This window comes from Colletotrichum fioriniae, assembly GCF_027942845.1.
Source record: "Colletotrichum fioriniae strain IMI 355084 chromosome Unknown scaffold_8, whole genome shotgun sequence".
Taxonomy (NCBI): domain Eukaryota; kingdom Fungi; phylum Ascomycota; class Sordariomycetes; order Glomerellales; family Glomerellaceae; genus Colletotrichum; species Colletotrichum fioriniae.
This window is the reverse complement of record NW_027076844.1, coordinates 2,407,887-2,434,781: the sequence shown is the minus strand read 5'-3', so window position 1 is coordinate 2,434,781 and position 26,895 is coordinate 2,407,887. Positions and strand designations below refer to the sequence as shown.

Genomic DNA, 26,895 nt, shown 5'->3' with positions numbered 1-26,895 from the left:
TTTCTGAAACTCTGCTGGTCTTTCCGATCGCCGCTCCGGTACCGACACTGTGTGTGTGCACGCCGGCTTAGATCGCGTCGCGACGAGCCGATTGTTTGGAGTTCGGGTCCTTCACTACAAGTTGAGTTTATCTGGCCGGCCCCCGGGCTTTCTTCATCTCCCGATCCCGCTGTCTTACTTTGGACGATTCAAACACTTGGTATTTCGAGATTGAAACGGACGTGGGATCGTCATCCAAAGATTGGGCTGCAACTGTTTCACCTTGTATTCCAGCAGGATCGTGGCATATTCTATCTGATGACCCATACCTCCATGTAACTGGGAGTCGCTCAATGGCAATGAGATCCATACCGACGGTGATATCAACAGTTTTTTAATTGAAATAGGTGAGAGCGAGGTTCAAAGGCACGTTGCGCAAATTCCTAGCCCAAGCCTCCGGGCCACTTCCCAGGTTCCTATCATGTCTTGACAATTGGAATATGCTTCTTTCAGCTTTCAATTGGGTCTCGGCTCCAGCTTCTCCTGGCGCTTGCTCTCAGTTGCTTTGCAATCAAAATGCATAAGGAATGGGCTTTTGAATATCCGTACTATAGGAGAAAGGATATAGGCGCATGGGTGACATGTCTGCGCGTATTACCATGCCCTGAAATAGCAAACAACTTCAAATCGATGGTCCATTTGTAATAAACTTGAAAAGTAAATACTAAATAGTACGGAGTGTCCGTTTGTTTGATCACTTCCGAGCCTGAGTAACCCATAATATAGTTGGATGACTCTGCATATAGTACTTGCCGCACGCACCATATTCGCGGCTGGGCGAGCTATGTCTTGGAGGACACTGCAGGTGTAGAAGAACTTTATTGTATGGGCGACCGACGCAATTGACCACAATCGACACCTTTTCCTACATACATCTGACTAGCCGAGATATTATCTGCAATTTCCGCAAAAACCTGAGTATCAATACGGAGTAATCCATCCCGCGGATCCTCCGGCGGATGACCGCAAAACCTTACTCTGTAGGTTCCAGAGGGAGAACATCCAGCATTGTACGATGTAAGGCGCAATACGAACAGTACGAATAATCGTATCTACTCCGACATTTCACATCCTTTCAGCAATGTCTTTATAAAAACTAGCCTTGACGCCTTTGACCTTCAATCATGACTTCTCTCATCAGACGATAGCTGACAGACTTCTCACCTTCACTCCGATATACCCAACACTCTTTACGATCAAGACACTTCCTCATCAAGATGCATGCAACTCTGAAGATCGCTATTCTCGGCCTTGCCTCTCTGGCTGCTGCCGTGCCATCCTCTCCCAACGCTGACGCCGGTGCGCTCTTTGCCATTGAAAGTGAGTAAATCCATAAGATCCTTCGTGTTGTACATCTGTCTCTAATCAAGCTATCGAATTGTAGAAAGATGCACACAGCTCTATGCCAGATGCAATGACGACTGCTGTGGCTCGATGACTCGCTGCAACTACATTCCCATCTGCGGCAACAACCGCTGCGTATCATACGACCCCGCTATCACCTACAACCCTACTTGCAACTAGGCGGTTGCTCAATGAGTGGGCTCAGCTGGGTCAAGATATCCGACCACTCTTAGCCTTGTCTATGTTGGGAGGGATCTGACGGGAGCAGAGGAAGACCGAGCCAGAATCGATGTGAAAGATCTATGAGTAGATTAGCTTCTTGAAGTCTTACTGAATAGAGCTCAGGGCTTATAATCTATCGCTTCATCGATACATCATTAGCCATACAATACTAACTTATAAACGCATATACTTCCTTCCAGCATTGTGCTATGGCGGTCAAGAGGGTTTCCCTAGCTTTGGTCTAACAGTCTGACAAGTCAACCCCCCATGTGGCGAGCTAAAGTTAATGAGAAAACTGAAGCTGCTCTTCATTCTCTTACATTGAGACTCTCGCAAACCCGAGTTAAAGGGATCACTAGCGCTTAACACCACTCTCAACTCACGTATCACATAAATTGTGCCGTACGACCTCTCCCAAGTGGTACATGTTTTTACTTAGAACTTGCTAATTCGTCACAACCGTCTTTAGAAATTACAATGTTGGAGTCACTTCACAACCAGCGCCTTCTAACTTAGTTACGTACCAAAAGATGTCATTGCCGACATCCCAATTTTGAGTTCGCCGATCCCAGCTTTAGAATCATAAAAAAGCATCCATCATGAGCCTTGTTTTCTCTGGCCTCCACTCCATGACAGCTGCGGTCATACGACTTTTCATCGCGTCAAATTTGGAGCGCTCGACACTAATAGTCAACCGTAGGAGCACCCGAGAGCTTGCTGTTGGCCTCATAGCTAATAGAGCTCCCTCGCTACGTCCAGCCTTTCCGGGTAAGTTCTTGGATTTGCAATTCCAAACGCAGGCTCGGATCCCGCCATATTTGGACATTGTCTAGAAAATAATAATGCATTTTGCCAGAGGAAACTGACTGCTCATTAGACTCCCCTCTTAATTATACGAACCCTGTCTCTAACACTGGGACTCGTTAATAACCGGTCTCGATAGGGGAACACGGCCGAAAGAGTAGTGTTAAGCCGAACAACACGTCGAACTGTCAGACCATGCGAAATCTTTGACCGTTAACGTACTATCATGTAAAGCAGTAGCATAGGGTGTGGTGATAGTAACCTGAACGGGCGGTATAGCGCAATGTCTAAAAAGCTGAAAAGAGGCACATCCTCGAGAAAGCTCATGTACCAATTTCAATCAGTATTGCTGAAAACAAGATAAGGTTCTGGCGAGCGCATATCAGGGCATTGCAGCACGCCTCGGACGATGAACACAGGACTATGCGAACGATGCTTGCTTGGATTTGGTAGGCAGTCAGTCATATTCTTCTATATCTATTCAACGTTTCTATTTTCCTTCCAAGACCACTATTTTCAGGTTGGTCAGGAGACGAAATCTTGCTCGAGGTTTCACTTGGCGCATCCCCGACTAAGACTCTCGTGGTATCATAGGAGATCACGAGCTATGACGTGGTTTCCTGAAAGAAATCCTAATGACAGCCAAACTACTAGGTAAACAAGGGCCTACCAGCGACGTTTGCCAGCTGGTTTTCCTTATTCCCCGACTACCAGGCGAAAAGACTGCAATAGCCGGCTAGCACGGCCCAGGTGACCACCCTTTCGCCCGCCGTGGAGCCTTTGGTAGTAAGTGACCATGGAGCTCGGCATGCTCAAGCCGCTCCGGCGCCGTGTGTGTCGGATAAGTCGGAAGGACCGGATGACGCCGCCCGGCCGCTGGCAACGCTTCAGGAGTGAGTTATATACCATGGCTAAGAGCGCTCTGAGGTGGCCATAGGGAACTTCCCGGGGCTTTTCGTCGTCGTTGTCGTTGTCGTCCTTGGCCGAAACACGAGATCATTCACAACTCGACGTGCTGACATCGGACTCGCTATGGTCCGCTTCCTCCTAGGTCGAGACGTAAGGTTTTGGATTATCATAACTCTGCACTGGTATGTGTGCCGCAACTATAACCAAGATTTGCAGTATCTCTTCTTGTCGCTTTCGTAATCTTCATAAAATCCTTCCCACATAACCCGATCGGCGCACCGGGGTCGATCAGGCTTGTCCTCTTCGTCATCGGGGCAGTCCGGCAAGGCAGCTTTCCATTGCGCATCCGAACGTGAAAGCCACGGCTTTGGCAACGGCCAATCGCTGAAGTGAACCAGGTAGGCTCTTGATACCTCGGCCATGGCGTTCCATTCCTCGTCCTCGTCGGGCGCAAGGTATTTCTGATGCTCCTTGGCCCGGAATTCGCCGGTCAAAAGTGCCAATCGACGATGCGGGAGGATCATGGCCGAGTCCTTGAACATGTGGTTCATAACCTCCATGTCGAAATCCCCGGACTTTAGCGCCTCGCGCACAATCTTGTCATACCGCGATTTATTAGGCTCGATGAGCATGACGTGGGAGCCAAGGACTTGTTTGACGACGGGCGTGTCCTTTTCGTTCAGCCAATACGCACGGGGGACGGCGACGGCTGCCATTGGGGCCAGGAAATAGTGATCCATGTTGTTCAAGATCTGCGAGTCGGAATCGAAGGCTAACACTCGTGTGTAATCTGTAAGATCGAAGGCGTGGAACTTGGTCAGGCTCTTGGACCATGTTGCCTCTCCTTTGTGTGTCGTTAGTAGACCAAACGGCCGCATGACGAGGTCTGGTAGAGCCTTTTGGATGCTCCTAATAGCTTTGGCCTCCTTCGAATCCCCTTCCACCCAAGTTTTGGGGAAAATCAGGACCTGATCGTGTTTCGCGCCGAAGCGGTGCAGACGATTGAAGTTGATCACCTAATCGTCTGCGCGTTAGCAAATGATCTCCCGTATACCACGCCGCCTCCTAAAATAGTAGGGTAGACATACTGCGTTACACAGATAGTTGATGTCCGTCGCATACTGAACATAGGCAAATCGAGGTTCTGGCTGCTCGGTAGTCCAGAACGGCTTCAGCTCTGCGAGCGAGCCAGGGCTATCGAATGTGCCGTTCTTCAGGACATTTTGTAGAGGGTTTGGTATGAAATTGTACTTTATCGACTGATAGCCCGTCAAAAGAACGAAGACAAAAATTCCGCAAGTAAGTGCAACGGCGCGCTTCGTTGATACAAACATGATCGACAAGGAGAGGTAAGATGGGTTGAGTTGACAGCCCACTGAGGCGACCTGATACCACGAAAGGATTGAGGCGTAGGTAGGGATTCGGCTACCGTTTGTGTACGTCCATGAAGAATCGTGCGTACTAAGACGATGTGTACAAAGAAGGACTTGGAGAATCAGGGGGAAAGTCACGAAAACCTTAACATGAGCCGAAGGAACCGTTCCATGGTCTAGGATGCCGCCCTCCTTATTTGAATCTAGTGCAGGATGCAGCGATGCCCCTCCTCTTCATAAAAGGAGGCTAACAGCATGAGGAACGATTTCCCGCAGACTTCGGAAAAGTGAATCTTCACCATAAAGAACTATGGCTGAAGCAGGGCTTCCTGGCGCAAAAGACCTCGTATCCCAAGGGCCTAAATGTCAGACGGGTGGGACGCGCACCTATTTAGGGATCGATGACAGTCTTAGTCTCTTGGGGGTTCTTGGGGCGCGACAAGGGTGGTTGCTAGCGCAAATCTACCATTAACGCGGAGTGCCCGGAGCCGAGGCCGAACCGTCAGGACGGTCGCTGTCAGTGTTGGGCCATTGTGGTTCGGAAGAAACGTGCGATTTAAACAATACTGTAGCTTTCTCAAGGCTAAGAAGTTCATTGGGTTGATGTTGAATCCATTAGAAGTATTGTAACGATTGTCAACGTCGGTCTCAACTCCCCGGTACCAAATGTTGCCTAACTGCCATTTCCCTTTCTTGGGTGGCTTGACTATCGCCATTTTGGCGCGAGATGGGTCCCCCTGGCTTAAAGTTATGAAGTGGAGAATGAGTCGATATGGCTCACTGATCAACGAGTCAACAACACGAAAGGGTCGGTCCCCGCCTTGTCCTTGAGCTACCGCAACTTTCGGATAGTGATTCCGGCGCGGTGAACGCGGTAGGAAAATTGCTGCCAGTATCCAAACGAAGAACAGCAGAATGACCACAATCACGATGGAAAACGTACAAGATCAATGAGCATTCGAAGAAACGGAGGATACTATGGCGCCAAGCAACTTTGCGCGTCGCCGATACGCTCGAATCACGGCTGGCATCATTCTCGCGATGGTAACTTTCCATACTCCGATTCCCGTTGGCGAGGACAGGATCTGACAGAAAGTTTGAAGCTCGTTTGTCAAAACGCGGCCAGCATATTGGTGAGTTGACAGCCTTTGACTGCGCCTAGCTTGTGGTTCGACCTTGGACAACCAGAATATGACTGATAGGGTTCAATGATTAGTTGCAGCACAAGGTGCAGAGCCGCCTGCAGAACAATTCTGCTCGGTATGAGCCTCTCAGTGCTGTCGTCCTTTCCGAGGCTTTGAAGTTGCTCATCTCCCTCGGCGGTTGTGTCTGGGCTTACAACACTGAAGACCGCTCGGCAACTACTTCCGGGTTTTTAGATTACGTGCGGAGCGTCCATGACAACGCTGCCATACCGGCTTTTCTGTACACGCTCTCGGCCACCAGCCAGAGTTTTGGAGCTTACCATCTCAGTATTCTGCCGTACTTGATGCTTTCGCAGGTCAAGCTCATCCTGACACCTATCTTCAGCAAAGCCCTCCTGAAACAGACTCTGCACCCTCATCAATGGCTGTGCCTAGTCATCATGGCAGCGGGAATAGTCATGGTGCAGGTCGGTTCTCTGCCGTCGTCATTGAGCGATGTCGGCAGCGGTGATACAGGCAAAGATAGGGCCTTCGGAATCGTCGCCATGCTAGTGGCTGGTTGCTGTAGCGCTTTCGCTGGTGTCTACATGGAAGCTGTCCTTAAGTCCTCAGAACGTAGTTTCATGGTTCGCAACGCTCAGCTGGCGGCATACGGCTGTTTATGTGCACTCGGCGGCTTCTTGTGGCAGTCAGACTTTAGCACCACAGGTTTCTTCCGTGGGTACACGATACTGGTCTGGGACTTCGTTCTGTTGCAAGCCATGGGAGGGTTTCTCGTCTCCTGGGCGGTCCGTGTATCGAGCACCATTGCCAAGAATTATGCTCAGAGTTTGGGTTTTCTATCAGCCTCGACGATTCCCCTACTCTCGTCGCCTCATGCATTGAGCTTTGAGGTAAGAAATAAAGAGTCCTCGACTTAGGTTGTTGAACCCTTTCAACTGACTGACTTGTAGTTGTACTCCGGTATCACGATGGTTCTAGGAGGTGTGTTCGGGTCTCTCTGGAAGACCGAAATGCCTGTTGATTCCATAGAAGACATTGACGAAAGACCTAAAGAAGGATCAATAGTTTAATGACGAATGACACGTACAATCATGGCCTACGGCTTCTCTTCCTAATCATCTCACTCGGCAACGCAGATGTTCTGGATTAGAGACCATGGAGGGTTTCACCACTTCGGATATTCTAGTAAATAGAGTGAGTTCCCTGATGTCTGTGAACTCGGGGGAGTAGTTGCCTTTACGGCCTCGCTCACTTTTCTTTCCGCACATGTGGCCAAGGAGCAGCACTTTGCTGAAATGATTCTTCCGCCCTCCTCGAAGAGCGCAGCCAATGGTGCTGCCGCCGGGATGTCGATATAATACAATAGGGGCTGCCTAGACTATGCTGGATATCCACGCTTCTCACTCTCCGTGAAGAAGATGACCATGCGCCATAACTTTTTGACCATATCCTCTGCCTCATCATCCAATGCCTGCGGTAAGTGTTAGCGACCCTACAAAGGGAAGAGTTGGACATGGTATACGCACCGCTGCAAGCTCTTCCACCAGCTCTGAAGGCTTCCCGTGCTTCCGAAGATGCTCCTCCACGACCTCGACAAGCATCTCTTCTTGTACGCCTAGATACTCGACAATCTTCTTCTCGACAAATGGACGAAGCTTGTCGCGGATGATGGCATCGTCCAAGAAGTCCCACTGCACGGTCCAGTTCCACAGGCCGTCTTTCTCCGACGGGATCTCCTGGGCAAGAGCACGAACGGCTTTGCTAATCTCCTCCTCGGTCATCTTATCCGCCGCAGTCGTAGGCTCGAACTGAATGGGGATAAGCTGTCTCCTCGTTGTGCTGTCTTGTTCCTCGTCGTCAAGAAGACCCTCCACCTCAGCAACAGTCCGTCGTTGGGGAGCCACACGTTGGGCTTGTGCGCGCTGAGCAGCAGCGCCCAACGATAGCTTGAAGGGCGCTGGTGCGGACGCGGCTGCTTGTTGTCGCTGCTCCATCTCATGGGCTTGTTGATCAAGGAAGGAGTCGGCCATACCGCGCGCCCTCTCCATGTCTGCAGCCTCTCTCCGACGCTCGTCCTCTTCGGCCCTCCGATCTGCCTCATCCCTGGCTTGTTCATCGGCTCTTTCGATTTGTCGCTTCTTCACCCAGCCCGCATGGTCGCGGTAATACAAGTGGTTCTTTCTCGACGCTTCTCTTTCGTCATCCCAGGCCTTTTCCCGTTCAAGCTGCTCTTGTACGCGTCTCTCCAGCGTTTCCTCATCCTGTAATTCACGCTCCTTTTCTCTCTCCAAGGCTGCAGCACGGGAACGTTCTCTGTTCACCCATTTCCGCTCCGCCTCAAGATACATCTTTTCTTCCTCTGACTTTTGCTTCGAGAGTTCCCGCTGGTAAATCTCCTCGTCGTCGGCTTCCGTATCTTCGTCTTCGCGATTAATAGACAATTCGGCATTCGAAATACCCCCGTTCACAAAGGATGTCGTGCGGGATCCGTTCTGTCCTCTGGGGCCCGACGGCGCGTTGTGCATCCCACGAGGTCCAACAGGAATATTGTTGGAGTTGGAAGGCGGCGGAGAATCCAGCCGTGATGACCGAGAGGGTCCATTGCGGTTTCGTTCCATCTCCTCCATCTCTTCCTCGCGTTTGAGACGCTCCAGATCTCGCTTGTTGCTGCGTTCTCTGAACGCCGCGATCTCTGCGGCGACAACTTCTCTCATCTCTGCAGGGATGTCTGCAAGCTCATCATCTTGAGCCAGAGGGATATTGACAACTTCAACGTTTTCTCCGGAGTTGCCCATCGTCACATCACCTTCGCCGTCGGCTGTGCTTGCGGATTTGGGATACACGAGGTCTCGGATGACCTGCTTCAGAGTATCCTTGGCAGTCTTTGTCCGGGATTCGGCACTACTATCATCACCTCTGCCTTCCTTGTAAGATTCGATGTACTTGAGAGAGTTCGGGTCAATGGTGACTTGAAGCTTAACCATCTCTACACCGTCGAAAGAGTCGTCTTCCGATGGTGCACTTTCGGATGGAGTTTGTCGCTTCAGGGGGACTTCGATGTCTTGGAGCAGATCGCAAGCGGTTGCAAAGGAATCGGCATCCTCGAATTGCGCGAAGCCAAACTTCGCTCCTTTGCCGTCAGAAAGTACCGAAGTAGCGACGTCCCATCTCCGAAGTTTCCCCACAGAATTGAGGATGGATTCGATGCCTTCATCGCCTCTAACGCCTTCGGGGATTTTGTGAACGAACAGTGTTCTCAGCTTCTCCTCGTTGTTCGGAGGGACCAGGGACTGCATGTGCTCGCGTGCGGCAGCGCGGGACTGATCGTACCCGCGGTCCATACCCAATCCTTGTCTTCCGCCGCTCGGAGTATTGCTATCTTTCCTGCCGACATCGGGGCCGCCTGCCTTGCCACCTATGGTACCAAGACGAATGACGGGTGCACTGAAGTTGATATTTGGGAGGTTCGCGGGAGCTTGGAAGTTAGGCGGCAGGCCGCTTTGTCGGTTAGCTTGGGCATTGTTGGACTGCTGGACACCGGGAGGTGGTGCCATTCCCGGAGCGGAAGACATGCCTGGCGGAGGGCCTGAAGACGGGTTAGCAGAGCATCTTGGTATCATAGCAATGTATGCCGAACCTAGACCAGGTGGAGGAGCCATGCCTGGGGCGCCATTGGACCCCGGGAAGCCACCATAAGACGGAGGTGGCCCATACGGGTTTCCTGCTACAGAGATGAGTGAGAAACAGATCGTTTGGGGGTACGAAGCTTGACGCACCTCCATAAGGATTGTAGGACATGGTGGGAAAATCTGCGGGGTTGTTGATGGAAGAGCAGATGCGGGATCGTTGATCAAGGATTCTACAATTGGCGAGACTGCCTCGTGTCGCGGAGATGAAATGCTGCCAGTGATGAACAGACTGTCGGTGATGCTACCCTTCAGAGCTCGCCGCTCAGATGGAAGGAAGGTAAGGGGTGACAGGACCTGCGTGGGAGACGGAGGCTGGCGGAGAGCGTGGCGGTGGGTGGGACGCAGAGCTCCAAAGTCGAACGCTGAAGCTCTTGGTCTGTCTCTGTAGTCAAGTCTCTCTGGGCCTGATCCAGTTCTCTCCAAAATTCGGCGCGAGGCCAACGCGAATTGGCCTTGCAACGCGACAGCTCTCTGATTGGTCGATCCATCGTGGTGGGTCCTCGGCATCTCGGAGATACCCTTCACCGAACAAGCTCCCAATCGATTGAATTCGCGAGTCGTCAGGTCTGGACTTTGGATGGAAATATTGTGAGGTCAATCGCTAAAGCTGCGCCAAATCGATTCCCTTTGCATTGTGCTCGCCTGGCCTCGGCGACACTCAATCGCAATGTGAGTATCTCTCGTCGTACTGCTGTTATTTCTTGACTAATCAAAGTTCTTTAGGGCGTCGGAAATCGGGTTGCTGAGCAAGAGACTGCTCACCACCTGCACCATCCGCAATCCCTCTCTGCATGCATCACAAGCATTCCGACAGCCATTATGGACTCACCCACGTACCTTTGCAACCTCGTCAATCCTCTCCGCCCCCCCTCGCTCCGGTTCACGATCAAACCTTGAAGGCCTGTTCTCCAAGCCATCCCCGACGAACTACGCCCAACCGCCGCCTCCGCCGCCGGCCGCAGACGCGGCTGCCCCTTCTCAGGAGAAGTCCGATAGCCCCTACGCATATGACGCCACTTCGGACACATTTGATATTTCCAAAATCATCGCTATGGAATCGGATGAATTTCTCAAGAAGCACTATCCCACAAGCAAGCAAGAGCCCGACCTGCGCACACGTCCACAGACTGGTCGAACCGTACATCTTACCAGCAAGACGGACTTGGCCAAGGCTCTGAAGCTTCTCGACTTCAACTGCAGGAAGAACAAGATCAAGAGACAGTTTCAACTGCAGAAGTTCCATGAGCGCCCAGGAAAGAAGCGCAAGAGACAGAAGAGCGAGAGATGGAGGGCTCGTTTCAAGGAAGGGTTCAAGGCAACAGTGGCGAGAGTCATGGAGCTCAAGAACCAAGGTTGGTAGGAGCGACCACTAGCATGTGATGATATTCCTGGAGAAGATGTAGCACATGGTGTCTACACGATGTACAATATGTAGAAATCACAAAGATTTTGTTGTCCCAATGCGTTACGTAGGGTATTATTAGCGGCTTGAACTCTGCATTTGGAGAGTCCAGAGTTTGTATAGGTGTCTACAGAGGCTTCTCCAGTGGTTTCCTGGACGGTGAGGGGGCCGGGCTTGTCTTGATCCTTGGCCGGCTACGGAATACAGCCTCCATGTCTTCAACAGCCATCAGCTCCTCGGCAAGTATCGATGCATCAGGGTCCAGTTCCATCGTCTCCTCCTCAACGACGGGGATCTGGCTCTCGGTTCGGGCTCGAGGCCGTGACTTCTTTAGCGATTTTTGTCTGTCCAGTTGTGCTTTTTGGTGGGCGGCCTCAAACCCAACCATGCTCTTGCGTGTGCGAGCTACCAGGTCGTCCTCATCAGTCACGCGAATCGTAACTTCCCCAGTCCGGCGATTAGCACTGGCGAAGGATGGTCTCAGAGTCAGCGTGTCGTCTTCCTCGTCGTCTGGGTCGTATCTGACGCTACGCGAGGACCGAGCCATCGACAACCGCGTCCGCTCTGCGAGGGACAAGGTATGACGTGGTTTGGAGCGCTTGACAGGCGACGGGGATGCAACGTCCATGTCCTTTAAGATCTGGTCTGCCAGCTCTTGTGTTGGTGATTTGGGCGGCTCGGGTGAGCTATCTTCCCTTTCAAACGGAACATCCGCCTCCCCTTGTTCTTCTAGGGGCGGAGTTATAACACGGTTGGGGATCGTCTCCGTAATGTCATCCTCGTCCGGTAGAGGGGGGGTCGGCGGAGGTATAGCCAATTCATCTTGCGACTCTGGCGGTAGTAGTAACGGGCTAGGTAACGGGGCTGGTAGGTCAGAGCTGCTGGTCCGAGAAGAAATGTTGATGGCGGGACGTTCGAGCCGTCTGGGATGGGGCTCCTGCAGCGACGGACGCCGCGGCAAGTTGTTTGTTCCATGCAGATCGTCCTCTAATTCGCTGAGTTCTGAAATCGTCTCGTCTCCGAGGCTTTCCCTCGTAGCCAGAATTCCATCTAGCTTCTCGTGTTGGCGAGTCCGTGGGCCCAACGTGTCAGTGAGCTTAACCACAGGCAAGGAGCCTACTTCAGCCAATTCTGCCAGACAGTCATCCAAAAGATTGGAATAATTCCTTGTCAATGAAGTGCCCTTCTTTGCAAGCTGCTTTTTCGGGCTCGTCCCTCCCAGATGCAAGCTCTCATGTGAGTCGAACTCGAAGTCGATGCCACGTCTTGCTCTCGTCGGCTGTGACGTCTTAGACGTACTGGCTTTGCGTCGTTCGCCAAACATGTCGGCTCGAAATTCCTGCCATCTCACAAGTCTCTCTCTTTGTGTTCTGACACGGTCGTCCAATTGCTCCAAAAGGCCTGTATCGTGGGTCTCCAATTCGGTAAGTCGGCCAGACTCCAAGCGCCGCCAGACTCTGTCAAAGGGAGCCGACAATAGACCATCCTTCCGGGCGTTGGAGTCACCGTAGAGAAGAGTCTCCATCCATTTCTCATTCCCAGCCCAGTTCGTGCGCACCGTCCTCCATGTGTCCGATTTGAGATTGTCTGGCAGGGCTCGAGCACTTGTTAGTTGTTCAGCGGCTTTGATCTCCTCCTTCCTCCGTGCAATGCCTTTCTCTTTCTGGTTCAACACCTCAGCAAGACCGCGATATCTTTTCCTGGCCTCATCTTTCTTCCGCAAAGCATTGGTGATGCAGGCTCTATGAGCAAGCGCAAGAGTCACAAGCTCCGTCCGTTCGGCACTGTATCCCCGATTTTCCAACGCAACTTGCTGGGCGATAGCTGGATGCTCGTGCTCGGCTTCTGTCACTTCGGCCACCATCTTTTTCAAAACAGCGGACGAGAAGACGGCAAGAACTTCTTCCAATCTCTCCCCTTTGCATTCGTCCAGCATGGTCTTGCGAACCACGGCGTCTCGTCCGAGGACTCCATTCTTCTTGGCCTGGTCGAGGCTTCGCAGGAGGGCGGCTCGTAGGTTCAAGGATTGAACATGGTCTCGGGGCGGAAAGAAAGGTTGAAGCTTCTGTAAGTCACCAAAGATTAGCACAGTCGAGGACACACACTATTTGCACATACATTCCGCGCCTCTTCCGGGTCCCAGAGCACAAAGAGCTGGTAGAGAGTCCATTCTACGCAGTGGATGCGCTTTTTCTGCACAGAAAAAGTCTGCGCATCGAAGTCTGGCCAGTCTGGAAACGAGGGAAAGTCCAACAGGCGAAGATTGGTCAGAAAGAGGGAGGCATTGGTGGTGGGCGCGGTACTCGTAGATATCGAAGCGTTGAGGGGTGCGCTCAGGGTCTTGGTCGACGGGCCCGATCGCGGTTGACGTGACCGTGCAAGCAGAGAATTGGCTGGCAGAGTCGCCATGACGACATTTTGCTTTCAGGAAATGGTCTCGAAGAATCAAAGTTGACTCTTGTCTTGCGTCTCCCTTCGGATGGAGTATAGGGGGGACGTCGTCTACGCAGGCGCGTGTCGCATTGAATTGGTTCCAAATGCAGGCAGCGCATTTGTTGTGTTGATGGTGGGGAGCAAACGGCGGTGGAGGGATCAGCCCAGCCCAGCAACGCTTAGCGCGCCAGGGGTCCCCAGAATCTCGGTTAGCGGTTGACTGCCTGCGCTGTAAGTGGCATGTCCGGGCTCCGCCTGGCCTTCACCTGTCCTCACCTTGGTCCACCTCGACTCGCCTCACATCAATTCATGCTCGGTGTAGGTTGCGTCAGCTTCAAGGTGAGCGGACTATTTCTTTAGTTTTACGGAAACTTTCTACTCCTGGCTTTCAGAAGCTGGGCTTTGCAAACATTCCCTCAGACTCATCGAGACTTATCAAAGACACCCATTTCGTTTGTCGATCATCGATTAGAGCGCGGGTGTCTGTGCGGACAATATGGCGTTGCTGCCTTTTCTCCGAGTACTTGCTAGAGCTTAGACTCATAACCAACAGATAACCAGCCAAAAAAAATCAATCTACCCAGTTTATCGATGCTGCACTCAATGGGGTTTCTTCATCAAGTGCATGGCTTTTCTACTCCCGTCTCCACGCCTCCCTGGGTAGTCTCCAATCTTACTAGTAGACTTCGACTGCGATAGAGTTAATTCGAGCAGTGGAAAGAGCTTCTCGGATACAATGCAGTTTATTTTCTGCATCATCCAGACAGCTAACTTTTACCTGGTGTCAAATGGGAATGATGGGAGAGTCGGAACCAAGGGGCATGTTCAGCCACTTCAGCTAATCAGCCTCGACAATGGCAGGAGGCGACAACACATGATTTAGATAAAATCGTGAAGAAGGCTGAATGTATTTCTAGAAGGACGTCTCCCTACTCTACTTTCTTCCAACTGGTACGCAAACGCGTACTCATTTACCACTACTACCATACTTGTTAGTATCCGCACCGATAGAAAGCAACGCGTCCTTGATCAACTCACAATGTAGCCCCTGAGGCATCAGAACAGACCGCTTTCCCGGAGACTGCAACGCATTGACCTTGTCCATTTGACAGAAGTCTCGTGCCATTCTCAAGATTAGGGTCGACGTCTGTCCCGGCGAGATCTTGAAGAGCCTTTCGATCCGCGGCTTGTTGCTGTCGGCTACCGCCGCGCTGAGGCGAGGCCGCAGCAAGGCCGAAAAGGGCGACCAGAGTGACTGAGATAGAGGAGAGCTTCATGACTCAAATGCTTTTAAGCGGAATTGAAATAGAATAGTAGATTAAATGGTTGCAGTATGGGGGAAAAGGATTGGGCCAGCCGGGAGATTGATTGATTGAACTCGAGCAAAGTCTGAACAACGGGAATGAGATACTGACTTTAGAAACTTGACATTCACTTTCTGTTCTACCTGAAGTCTTTATATGGATTCCGTAAATTGGGGCGCGAAGCTCATGTCTTGTCACAAACGGGATGACAGCTCGGGTTTCGCGGTTGTCTCAAACTTGACAGGCGGCTCCTAGCACATCGGGGTGAACTTGACTCCTGCCACAATCTCGAGACAGGTCCACTCCCAGCGCACCTTAAGATCATCCTTATACTATGGGACCTCCTTCTAATACCAAGGGACTCATAATAGAGACCGAAAGAAGTAATCTTGGTGTGTAGCATGGCGCTCCTCAAGCCAATCGTTTAGCATGTAGAATTTGAATCTCCTGTTTTAGGTCACGACTTAAGTTTCGCGAAGTGGATTACTCGTCTTGAGACAAGCATGGGGTGCAGAATCAAGGGCGGCAAAACCGACGCGGGGTAGTTCTTCTAGAATATTTCTCCATATGAGCGCGGCCTTGCGACTAATTCCGGTTACCCTTACCGACGACGTAGCTGATTCAATGCAAGCATCAGATATGGCAACCTTTGCCAAGGTCAATTGCCAGTGTCCAGGTTGAACAACATACTTGACGGAAGCGATACTGAAAGTTTTAGAAACAATGGGTCTTGGAATATTTCAGCATAAATTTTGAGATTCTTTATTATTCCCTTTAATGAGTCGAATTGCAATCAGCTTTCGGGCAGAATCTCCGTGATGTTGCTCTTGGCAAGCTTCTCAGTCTCATCTAATACTTGAATCAACCTCTCTTTTGCAGCAGTGTGATCGTGATCTTTAGGCTGAGCCATGCCCATATGTTCCGTTGTCACGCAAATCACAGATTCCATCAAGCGCAGTGCCAAAGGTCCTGCAATGCCAACATTGTAGAATGCTGGGGTTTCATTGACTTCAAGCAGCCACGCGGTTCCGCCTGAGTCTATGAGAAAGTCCACCGCGAACAATTCGAAGCATTTGTTCACTGTCGTGAACTTGTCCGCCATTGTGTGTGCAGCGGCTTGGAACAGCTCTGCGGAAACGGCGCAGACCTGCTGAAAGACGTGAGCCTTCCAATCCCCAGGCAGCAAATCATCTGGAGCATCCCAAAAGTCTCTCATCGACTCCCCTATTAACAAAAACATCTTTGTCTTGAAGGGCCGTGTTTGTAAGAGAACATTTGAGGCTCGGGTACAACCAAGGCGGTTCGTAATCTTCTCCAGCAAGAAGTGCAAGCATTTCCTTGAAGACATAGACTTTGAGACGGCCCACAGAGAGAACATAGGCTCGGGCATGCCACTTCCTATTCTCCATCGGCGGAATAGAAACGACGTATTGCTGCGCGACAAACTCGCGCATCTGGGCTGATGGAATACGACCGCCTTCCTTGAAAAGTACTGAGGCTTTGGACTTCTTTGGACTGCATCCGAGTTTGGCTTGAGTGACAAGGCGCCCGTGGCGGTAACTAGCACATCAAGAGAGTCTAATCCAGGAGTGGATAGTGTTGGCAAAAAGTTCGGGTCGTTCTTTTCTGAATATGGAGTCGTATCTGGGATAGATCGTTGAGTATTGTAGAACATGATACTCTCGTCCTCTCCCTCGACCTCGTACTCTGCAAGCTCTAGATGATTGGCAAGTTCATCTATTGTGCTAAAAAGTCTGATGCCAGCACCACAGTCGACCAACGCTGGCTTCATAATCCACCAGTCGCGTTCCGCTGGGGGCTTGCTCTCGTTTGCCTCGAGTGAATATAAGAGCGAAAGGTCGTCCGCAGCAGTCAAAGACTCCTCGACATACTCGGCATAGTCCAAAGATAGACGGACTGTAGCGGGCACATGACTTTTGAGGATGCTTTCTGGTCTTTTGGCCGTCCATAATTCTACAACCCTGGCAAGATAATCTTTCCGAGCCAAAGCGTCGCTGTTCGGGTAGGCGTTGATCAGGCCCGTGGTCGCTGAGTTCAACGCTAAGAAGTTCCGGTTCAAGGCCCAACCATCACAAAACTGAAAGACTGTCTTGGCGTTTGTGGGGAAATGATCGAAGTTGTCGATGAACTTGGTGTTTGGCGCGTGCTTTCGGATGTAGGACTTGATGGGTTCTGACAGCCAAGGACTGGCTGGTTGGACATACGCGTACATTCTGGTTGGATCTGGAGGAGAGTAACGGTAACCCTTTGTGAGAGGTTCGAATCGCTTCTCAAGGTGATGTTATTATCTTAGATGTCGTTTGATCGGAAACAGCCGGTTGGATCGTGGCCGAAGCCCCGTGATGGAGTTGGACGTCACGAGGAAACTGGGAATCTAAGTCAGAATCTCTTGTGTGGTTCATAGAACCTTTTAAATTCAACAAGTCGTGGTTCCACAGGAGTTTAGATGTCTCTCATTATTCAACCATCTGGAGAATCGTAGCATCGTTCACCAAGTTGAAGTGGCCAAGAGGCGTGCCAAGCGAGAACGCGGATTTCCATTACCTAACCTCTACTCTCGCGATTTCCATTAGACATAACCGGTTTTATAAACGTAATCCAAGCCGAGCTCATTCCGAATAAAATCGATACATTTTTGATCCAGCTCGATGACTTCAGACGAGTTGCACACTTTGATCCTTGCGCCCCCGAGTGTAGTCACACAAACAGCTTTTAATTCAACGTCACTCCGAAGAAACGTAATCCTACTTGGTTTCCTCCAATAAACATAGATTGTTAGCTCGGACTTTAATGAATCTTGATTTGTTTTTGCACGACGCACAATCCGCCGTCACGTTATTAAGAGAAACTACCTTGGGGTCTGAAGCCTCAAGTCGTGAGAGGCCATACGAGCACGCAATGTCATTTTGTTTCGTAACTCATGACAGCATGATAAATCCTTGTTGTTATTCATCAAAATGCATTTGAAAGTTGCGGTGACTTCAAGTTCGTCCAGAAATAACACTGCGTGAGAAGGTACCTCAATTCGAACGCCAAAGATCGTTAGGCACATGCTTCATCTTCAAACCCACCGAAATCATATGGATACCAAGGGAGTCGGACAATATTTCAGATCAAGTGCAAATAACTCATAGTAATCTGCATCTTACTATTACCTAAGTAGACATAATACCTTGGGCCCCTGGATGATATTGAGGGTCGAGTCTAAAAATATTTGCCGAGAATTCCACATATGCCTTCGATGATGTGTTGAAAGCTCTCCCCCAAAGAGTAGCAACCTTGGCTACTTGGTCCTGAAAATGAGCAAGACAAAAGCTGACTACAATCGTAACTACATCTAGAGAGAAGATAATGGTGATAATATACAGCCTTTAAGGTGACATTGATTTGAGCATTCATCGGAGAATTGAGCACAAGAACAATGTCGTGCTGCCAGTCACTTAATAAGTATAATGTATCAGGACATGTCTCATTTGATGGTCGTTTGATTCGATGTCTACATGCAAGATGATTCTAGCCTATCAGTGAACGCAACGAAAAGCTGGTTGGAAGTTTGCTGCAATATTTAGTTTGCGACCTGGATGTCTGTCAAGCTAGGACGGTAGGAAGTGAACAGCTCAGAGCTGCGCCGCCTGGCACACCATTGATGCACCAAGCAAGCTTTCCAGCCCACGGTCAAGGGTATTGGCGAGAAGTCATGAGATTCCGTTCGAGAATGAGAGATGGAAAGCAACGCCTACCTATAATTCGCCAATACCATTGGTCTCAAAGACCGATACTGTCACAGAAACCGATCAACGGCCATGAAGCAGGTGTTTGGGGAGATTTAAAATCGGCTCGAGTCTATCAGCGATGTCAAATTTCCCTTAAACGGCCAACTCTCATACCTACCTACACCTCACATACCGGAATTTTACAGATGAAGTACCATGTCCTTCTTCACCAGACCAGACTCTCATGAGATTAGATTTAACGCCACAGCGACCGTCTTGGCAACGGGCGCACTGCGGCCTCGGCTCCTTCAGCCGGTCCGGTTTCGGTATTCTAGCTCAGTGGACAGTCGTCCCGAAGTTGAACGGGATGAAAGTTGAAACCGGAGAACCGCCTGGGGATTTATGTACGCTCCTCCGCAAGTGGGGAAAGTTGAAACTATAGGGGTTCGTTTCACCAATTTGATTTTCAAAGTTTGTGTATGTTCGCCTAGAAGCTGTGAAGGAAGAACTAATTAGTGTCGAGAACGTGACCGACACCTCCGAAGATTGCCACCATGGAAACGCTCATATCTGTGTGGAGGGGTGGTGGGATGGAGACGTCGTGATTGAGAGGGTTGTAAGGTATCCGAGGCGACGGTACTAAACATTGGACAATCACACTGACAGCCGGTATTCAACACGGGCTTTGGTTCCTCTCTGGCGTTTTCTCTTATAACGTACTCGTATTCGTTCGACTAATGATGGGTGGGAGGGGAGCCAAAAGCTACATTTGTGACTCCAAACGTCCCCTGCGAGCCCCTGACATGCATCGCAATTAGATGACAAAAAGATGAAGTTTGGCAAGTTAGCAGTGCGGAATTTGAAATTCATGACAGACGGCCTCAAGCAACATCATATCAGCGTAGCATTAGTTCGAGCGACAGTTGAGGATGAAATGAAGTCCAGATGGAGAGGAGTACATAGGGGGCAAAGCGAGTACGTCTGAGCAAGGAGACTGATGGGCCTAAGAGGCCATCAAAGAGTTCCAATCAGAGACAGCCTGACGCTTAATTGGGTTGCGAGGCCAGAAATAGAAGCGGCAACCAGGTTATCACCACCAGTCGTCGTCTCAGAAGCCGCGAGACAGCAAGAGACTCATACCGCAAGCGAGCTTACCCGAGAAGTGGCCGCTGTGGACGAACGTTGCACGAGCTTTCTCCATTGATCAAGTCATCTGAACCGCTCCCTGAGATGGCACCGCAAATTGACCAATTTCTTTCAGACCCATTCGGCTCCGGGGTCTCTGCGTATGAGGTGATTAAGCATAACCAGGCGTAGTAGTCACTTTGCCCGGTCACTGTTGATATCATGAGCCCGGCTCAGTTTTACTCCACGGCCCTCAAACTCGGTGTCGCTTTCTCTGAGAGCATACGACGCATTTGACGTTCGGTCTGAAGCCGAAGGTGTGCACAGATGCCATCCGTTTGGTCAAGATACCGCCGTCAGCGAATGATGAAAGGATATCGGTAATGCAGATTGGAACGGGCGTGCAGGAAGCTGAAATCAGCACCTTGTGGTATTTCGGAGAACACGGTGATGGGCAGATTATCACTTCAATTTGATGGTTGTTAAATTTTTTATTGGTACGCTGGAGTGTAGGGATGATACGTTTATGAGATCGCAAGGAGTTGGTCAACAGCTAGGCCATCTCGTCTTCTCGACGCTCGCATTCGTCAACACTCGCCCAAGAAGGGGAGCGACGCTAGACAAAGGGATGAATGTCAGACAAAGCAACGTTTGGGGCGAATAGGGTTAAAGGGGAGACGGGTGGTACTGACCAGGGACCTCCGTGTAGGTTATTTGGCAGAACCATAAGAATTGAAATCATTTCGTCGGATTTTGCACAGTCCCTGTAGAGTTGCCTGAAGGCAAACCCGGGCCAACCTGGCAACTGTGCCCGGAATCAGTCACTGACTGGCCTTGGTTCGATAGTTCGTTCTGCCCAGGCCCCAAGAGCCTGAGTCTTGAGAAGTGACTCTAGAATGATCGAGGAGCTAGGGCGCGTCAAGGATTTTTTGATCGGAGAGCAGCAGCAACCCATTTACTTACCACTCAGGAAATAGAGGGACGTAGGGATGGGAACTGGTTAGCCGCTCGAAGAGACGGCAGGAAACGGGGGCATCGTGATCCGCGCTGAGACAAGGTGAAGAAGAATCTGAATGATGAGATCGATCGCCGCGGACCGATGTTCAGTCGGTCGGGGAAACATCGATGCCGGCCTAAAAACGTTGCGGGTTTCTCGCTAGCTCGGTGAGCGACAGGGCTGGAAATCGTAGGCGTATGACCTTGCCGTCGCAAACGTGAGAAGCGCGCTGGACGTCGCGAAGGGTGAGTGGCCCAGGCAGCTATCCCAAGTTTGATTTTGCTTTTGACCGGCAGCGTCTGCCCAGGTGTACCAAGCTTGTCACAGAAGAGGTCTGAGAGACGTGTTGCGTCTGCTGGTGGCATGTCATAGCGGACGGGAGCCACATGTCATGTCAGCCGCCGGGAGCAGGGCTAGCCCCTCTACGGGTGACGAGGGTCAAGTGGCGGGCTGTCTGACATTTGAGCCATGTTTGTCATGGCTGTGTAGAACGAGAGGTGGCGCTGGATCTAGAACCATCTTGGCAAAGAGAGGTGAGGACATAGTGAGGATGGCAACGAACCATCCCGAGAAGCCAGGGGCTAAAGGGACGAAAGCGAGATACCGCAATGGGCAGTCACACCGTATTGATTTGAAAAGAAGTTCAAGCAATTGTTCCATGGCAAGGTAGCATAGGGCATGATGTAGCCCGTGTATATATGTGAAAAAAAGTCAATAGGCTGAAATGATTGAAGGTGAGATGCGCCAAGGGCGGGTTGTGTTAAAGTTGCGGGATGACAGATTGGTTGAGCATCGTGCCTGCATTAGTCGTGGACGATGAAGTATAGTCGGGGAATAAGAAATCCACCAGGAACAAGCACAGGCACGGCAAGGAAGCCGAAAACGAAGGCCAGAAAGAAAGCAGTCAACCAACTTAGTGAGGTAAAGTAGGACAGGCCCAAGCAGGGACGGGACTAATGCCATGCACAATTAAGCATATTTGTATGATGACGCGGAGGAAACGTGTACATCGTATACACGAGCACTTGCATCTACATGCTTCTACTACCTTACCTAAGTATGTAAGTATGTAAATGATTTCATGTACATACTTACAAGTGCAGGATAAGCCTACCAATCAAGATTCAAGAGGGCGTTAGTTGGCTGTCCGCTGCCTCGGAAGCTACGAGCTTAAACAGTCCAAGCTTTGTCTCTAAATTTGGTTCCCGTTTCAAGCTTCAAGCAGGGGTCCTCGGTACGTTGCTATCCTTGATTCACCTACAAACCCTGCCATGCCTACGCCTGGCTGAGGTGATGAGATCTGCTGCCCCCCTCCTAGTCTCCTCTATTTCCCGCCGTAATTCTCCGAATACAAGCGCTCGCGTGATTCTCAGGCCGGGCCTGCTTCTCCGTGTCTTTGCGAATGCCGCCTGTCTTACATTCTTACTCACATAGTTACACTAGCACCTTAGCCACCACATTGAAGAAACAACTGCATCCCTCGCACGGCCCGACGTAACTCGGACGCTCTTTCGCTCTCCTTTGGTCACACAGCCGCCTCAGGTCAGACTCGTTATGTGGAAGAGGGAGCACTGACAACCACTCGCAGCTGTCTGTCATACCTAACATACCACCCATCAGAAAGGGGAGCCACAGGCACAGAGCGTGTCTACTCCGTACGGATACACCACTGCTGGTTGACATACAGCCCTCCAAGCCCGCTAGAAATCTTCCATTGCTGCATGCCACGTTCTACCGTTTGCTCTAGTGCAGGCTACAACGGCGGGATCTTAAGTCGATCTCTCATGCAATGCTTCGCTCGTTGTTCGTCACCACGCAGCAGCCTCATCACCACAAGGTTTTCTGCTCACCATATACCCCTCCTTGATCCATAGAAACAGATAGTCGTACCATGGTGCCGACAGGCAAACCTTCCATTCGCACAACTCGGGTGCATATCGCGGACGCACATCGCGGGTGATCGCCCGCCGGAGGAACACGAACACTCCAAAATCGCCGATTTAGACTGCTGTGGCATCAGCAGATCTCATCTTAGGCTTACTCGAGCACCCCGAGACCGTGTTTCTCTCTAACCCCGGATGTGGAGAGGGCTACCGGTTTTGACATGCATCCGGCGCCAACTGATCAAGCGTAAAACCACAATCATCACCATCAGCCCACGGTACGTCTCCGTGACCAAAGAAAAAGGACTACTGTTCGTACACACGGTCAGGGCAACGGCCGCGCTTCCTGACTCCCAAACGTGGACCAGCGTTTCCGAGCCTGGACTCGGAGACTCTTTAGGCCTGCTTCAGGGCTGAGGCGATACAAATCCTTACTACCAAGACTTTTAGCCAGGGGAAATAAACGGGTCCTCGAAGGCTTAGCGAACGGAGCTCAACGGTTGCGCATCGAGAGTCCCTGTCAACATCACGGTAGATACTCTATTTCACAGTACTCCGTACTCCGTAGTTGGCCACAGAAGATCTCCCCTCCGCCTCTGGCCTGGCGACTCCAGATCTTCCCTAGGTCCCAAGCATCCCAGTCCGATCACCGAAACCGTAAACTTCTTGGCTACCGTAAGAAGGCTGCATCATGTTCCTGACTCTTGAACCAATCGGAACTCTGATTGCCTCTTCTCGTGCGTCCCCTACACCTAAAAACTGACTTGCTGACTACAAGCCACGCGCGTGTTCCTGAGTTGCTGTGTTCCTCTCACATCGTCACTCAAATCAACTTCAAGGCACAGCACGGCCATTCGTCGCCAAGACCTCCACTGAAACAGATTCGCGAGCGAAGATTCGCCAAGCTTCATGCACCCGAGAACCTAACTTCACATCCCACACATCGTCCCTCGACGTCTCTCCCCCTCGAGCCTCGCTCGAGCGTGGAGCTAGCAACCCGGCAGCACATCGACACATCCTCGCGCATCCTCCACATCGCGAGCCCCTCGCCGCACATCCAAACTGCACATCACTCAAATCATTCCGTCTCCTAAACACGCCGTACACCACCAAACATAGGCGCGCAGCAACTACCCTACCACGGCCAACGAGGCGCAGTTGTCCCAACCCATTCAAGCCTGGGAGCACCCCCAGGATCTGTATGTGGGCGGGTGGATTCTCGGGACGCTTCCACGTCTCTCTTTCTGGAAGATGACTCCAGCAACGTATATGCGATTTGCTCTGAGCTGCCTCTTGGCGATCCGTTTGTGATGCTTCAACTTCTAAACCCCAGCCTCCTTCGTATCGCATGTCGACGCTTACCGTCCAGTGACCCGCCTCCGACGTCGCCGTGGTCTTGTCGTCCCAACTCCACCTGGTTGAATCACGGTGGAGGGTTTTCACAATTCCAATTCCCTCGCGTTCAGCTGTGAAGTCAATCAAAGGACAGAATCCGAGGTCTACACACCCCCAACCAGTCTACTCACGCCCCTCCTCTTGTTTCTCTATGCTACTTGAGCCGACGCGATACCGAGCCATGCTTGAGGTCGACTTTGACTGACGGCTTCAAGGTCCTAGCCATTGGGAACACACTGACACTGACGAAGGGTTGCAGGGTGCAAGGTCTGATCGGGGATGCAAGGTAGGCCGGCAAGGGCGAGTCTCTGTCTCTGCTGCCGCTAATGTACCTCTGTGTATGTGTGTGCGCGCGCGTGTGTGGGAGGAGAAGGAGGTGAGGTGAGGGCGAGGTGAGGTTCAGCTGAGAACAGACCCTGGAGCCTCATCGTCTGCTTGCTTGCCCACCCGCCTGGCCTTGCCTTGTCTTTTGCCTGCACCGCACTGCTTCGTTGCTTTGCTTGCTACGACGGTGGTCCAGCATGGAACGATCTGATTCCGAACCTCCCACCCAAAATCCATCCCATCTCAACCCAAGGAATTTGTCAAATTCGTCCCCCCTGACCATGATATGGAATGCCAAGCAAGTCCAGTCGAGATCTTCTATATAACAGTCCCGTCCACACCATCAAATCTAACCTTCTTTCCTACCCTCATCACACAGCATCAACAAAGCAAGCCTTTCACTTCTTCACCTTTTCCACTTTCCTTACCTATATCAGCCCCGGTGGCTCTTCACGAATAGGATCTCTTAATCTCTAAAAACAAACTCCGATTCATTCCAGTTTCCTCAAGCTCGAATCTCTCATTCAAAATGCGCTCCCAATCACTCCTCGTCGCCGCCCTGGCTGCTACCGTCTCTGCTCACGGCACGCTGATGTCCGTCGAGGGTGCTAATGGCGTCACCATGCCCGGTCTCACCAGTAAGCTTCACCATTTTCCTGGGCAACATGGCTTGCTCTTTCCTATACAACACACAAATGACTAACTCACTCGCCCCTTCAGTCGCTGATGGAACTCCCCGTGACTGCTCTTCCAACGGCTGCGGCTCCCAGGCCGACACTGCCATTATCCGTGACCGCGAGATCGCCTCTGGTGAGGTCGGCCCTCTTGGCCGCACTCAGGGCAACGGCCCCGTTGACGCCTCCGTGATGGTCAACAACTTCATGGGTGGTGCTGCCGCCCCCAAGAACAACGGAGCCGCATCCGGCACCGGTGTCGAGGACAACATTCCCAACATGAAGCGCGCCGAGCTCTACGCTCGCCAGGGTCTCGCCGGCCTCTTCGGCGGCGGTGGCAAGAACAAGGGCAACAAGCAGAACGGTCCCCCCGAGGCCCGCGTCGCCGCCACTGCTGGTATGGGTGCCTCCCAGGGCATGCCCACCTGCGCCGACGACGGCACCATCTCCATGACCTTCCGCCAGATCAACCAGGATGGCGCCGGTCCCATGACCGCCGATGTCGACGGCACCTCCGGCGGCACCAAGGAGGAGGCTTTCCAGAGCGCTCAGGTCACCACTGACGTCCCGGGCCTCGGCGTCCAGGGTCTGTCCCTCGCCACCAACACCGACTTCCCCATCAAGGTCCAGATGCCCGCTGGTATGACCTGCGACGGCAAGGTCGGCATGGCCTCCAACGTCTGCGTCGTCCGTGTCCGCAACGGTGCTGGTGCCGGCCCCTTCGGTGGCTCTGCTGCCTTCACCCAGACCGCCGCTGGCCGCAAGCGCGCCGTTGCCTACCGCCTCAAGAAGCGCATGGAGCTCAACAACCGCGCATAAGCGGCTTGTCAAGCGATTCTTTGATGAGGATCTTTTCGGTGTGTCAAACCTGGGAGTTTGGGGGATTTGATCGACGCTGCAGGAAGTCAGGGACTTCTAAGGCTCGGTGAATTCCAGACTTGGGTATAGAGCTTTTTGGAAACGACCGTTCTTTATTTCCTACATACTATTTTTCTTATTAGGTCGTCATTTTTCCATAGGCAATTGACGCCGATCGGAGTTTGAAAAACTTCTACTACACTCTCGCTGTGATGTGACCCTATGTGACATGGTCAACAAAATAAACCTCATAGTTTGTGAATCTGTCAATCGGATCTCTTCGCCAATACTTCCTTCACCTGACAAGGCAGATGCTTAAAGTCGAACAGACAAAATGACCCGAGGATACTAAACAGGCAACGCTATGAGGCAAACTTTGCCCTCGTCCGAAGCTGGATAGACTTCTGATGCACAGGCCATATCCCTTCTGCTCGGTCTTGCAATAACTTGACACCGGATTTGTGTCAGACGGGCAGGAAACTAAACACTTCCGACCAATGGCGGTGGAGGAAACATTGCGATTCTCTCAAGAATTTGATTTTGGTCTGGCCATTCGCATGCCCCCCTCGGCCATACATACACAGAAAGATAGGGGATGGACGGTGTGGCGTCTATTACAAGAAACAAGATGGTTGTCAATGATTCAACGAGTATTCTACCCACATGACGCCCTTTCCCAGACCGAAGATCCAATCCTCGGCCGCCAAATTCATTCCATCCCAACGCCGGATTTTGATGCTATGCCGCTAGACTTTTACGTATTATTGCGGTTGCTTCTATGTCTAGGCTGCTGCCGTTTAAAGTGTAACGACGCGAACAATTGCGCAGAAACTGTCTGCGTGTTTACGGCCAGAGCATTGCTCGTACGCCCATATGTCGTGCTTTTGTTGAGCCCTGAAAGTGCGTCCCCAGGGACGGAAGCTATGGAGGAAATCACCATCGCCGACTTCGATGCCGGGTCAGTAAGGCAACACTGATAGCTGATGGAGGGAAACTTACCTATAAGCCGAATCGACCTTGGTGACGCGCTTGCGCATCTTCAAGCCATCCGGTTTCCCATCTCGGTCTCCCTTGGACTTGGGAGCAATGCCGAGGAGTTCGGCCTCTAGTGCAGATAACTCCGATGCGTCAGTACCAAAGGACGCCGCAGATTGCCTAGAAGCTGGACGTGATTCATCACGGCTGCTGTGAGATCCACGGCGGCGGGAGTGACGAGATCGAGACCGAGATCGAGACGC

General features: G+C 51.5%; 6 protein-coding genes across 6 annotated transcripts; 2 read left to right on the top strand and 4 right to left on the bottom strand.

The window, feature by feature from the left end:
• Positions 1 to 3,515: 3,515 nt before the first annotated feature.
• GNT1 (N-acetylglucosaminyltransferase) lies at positions 3,516 to 4,652 on the bottom strand (the record flags this gene model as incomplete). Its single annotated transcript, XM_053191601.2, has 2 exons — positions 3,516 to 4,334; positions 4,407 to 4,652. The coding sequence occupies 2 exons, from the start codon at positions 4,650 to 4,652 to the stop codon at positions 3,516 to 3,518; spliced, it is 1,065 nt and encodes a 354-aa protein (XP_053051163.1).
• Positions 4,653 to 7,217: 2,565 nt separating this feature from the next.
• N0V96_007453 (uncharacterized protein) lies at positions 7,218 to 9,637 on the bottom strand (the record flags this gene model as incomplete). The annotated part of the gene is made up of 3 exons (XM_053191600.1): positions 7,218 to 7,310; positions 7,366 to 9,425; positions 9,616 to 9,637. 3 exons carry the CDS (start codon positions 9,635 to 9,637, stop codon positions 7,218 to 7,220), a joined length of 2,175 nt encoding a protein of 724 aa, XP_053051162.1.
• A 942-nt stretch (positions 9,638 to 10,579) lies between these two features.
• Positions 10,580 to 10,963, top strand: N0V96_007452 (uncharacterized protein; the record flags this gene model as incomplete). Its single annotated transcript, XM_065758024.1, has 2 exons — positions 10,580 to 10,880; positions 10,932 to 10,963. The coding sequence occupies 2 exons, from the start codon at positions 10,580 to 10,582 to the stop codon at positions 10,961 to 10,963; spliced, it is 333 nt and encodes a 110-aa protein (XP_065613547.1).
• A 94-nt stretch (positions 10,964 to 11,057) lies between these two features.
• N0V96_007451 (uncharacterized protein) lies at positions 11,058 to 14,489 on the bottom strand (the record flags this gene model as incomplete). The annotated part of the gene is made up of 4 exons (XM_053191598.2): positions 11,058 to 12,995; positions 13,049 to 13,123; positions 14,297 to 14,340; positions 14,402 to 14,489. 4 exons carry the CDS (start codon positions 14,487 to 14,489, stop codon positions 11,058 to 11,060), a joined length of 2,145 nt encoding a protein of 714 aa, XP_053051160.2.
• A 971-nt stretch (positions 14,490 to 15,460) lies between these two features.
• Positions 15,461 to 16,900, bottom strand: N0V96_007450 (uncharacterized protein; the record flags this gene model as incomplete). Its single annotated transcript, XM_065758023.1, has 2 exons — positions 15,461 to 15,891; positions 16,348 to 16,900. 2 exons carry the CDS (start codon positions 16,898 to 16,900, stop codon positions 15,461 to 15,463), a joined length of 984 nt encoding a protein of 327 aa, XP_065613546.1.
• A 7,754-nt stretch (positions 16,901 to 24,654) lies between these two features.
• On the top strand, positions 24,655 to 25,618 carry N0V96_007449 (uncharacterized protein; the record flags this gene model as incomplete). Its single annotated transcript, XM_053191596.1, has 2 exons — positions 24,655 to 24,763; positions 24,846 to 25,618. The coding sequence occupies 2 exons, from the start codon at positions 24,655 to 24,657 to the stop codon at positions 25,616 to 25,618; spliced, it is 882 nt and encodes a 293-aa protein (XP_053051158.1).
• Positions 25,619 to 26,895: the final 1,277 nt, after the last annotated feature.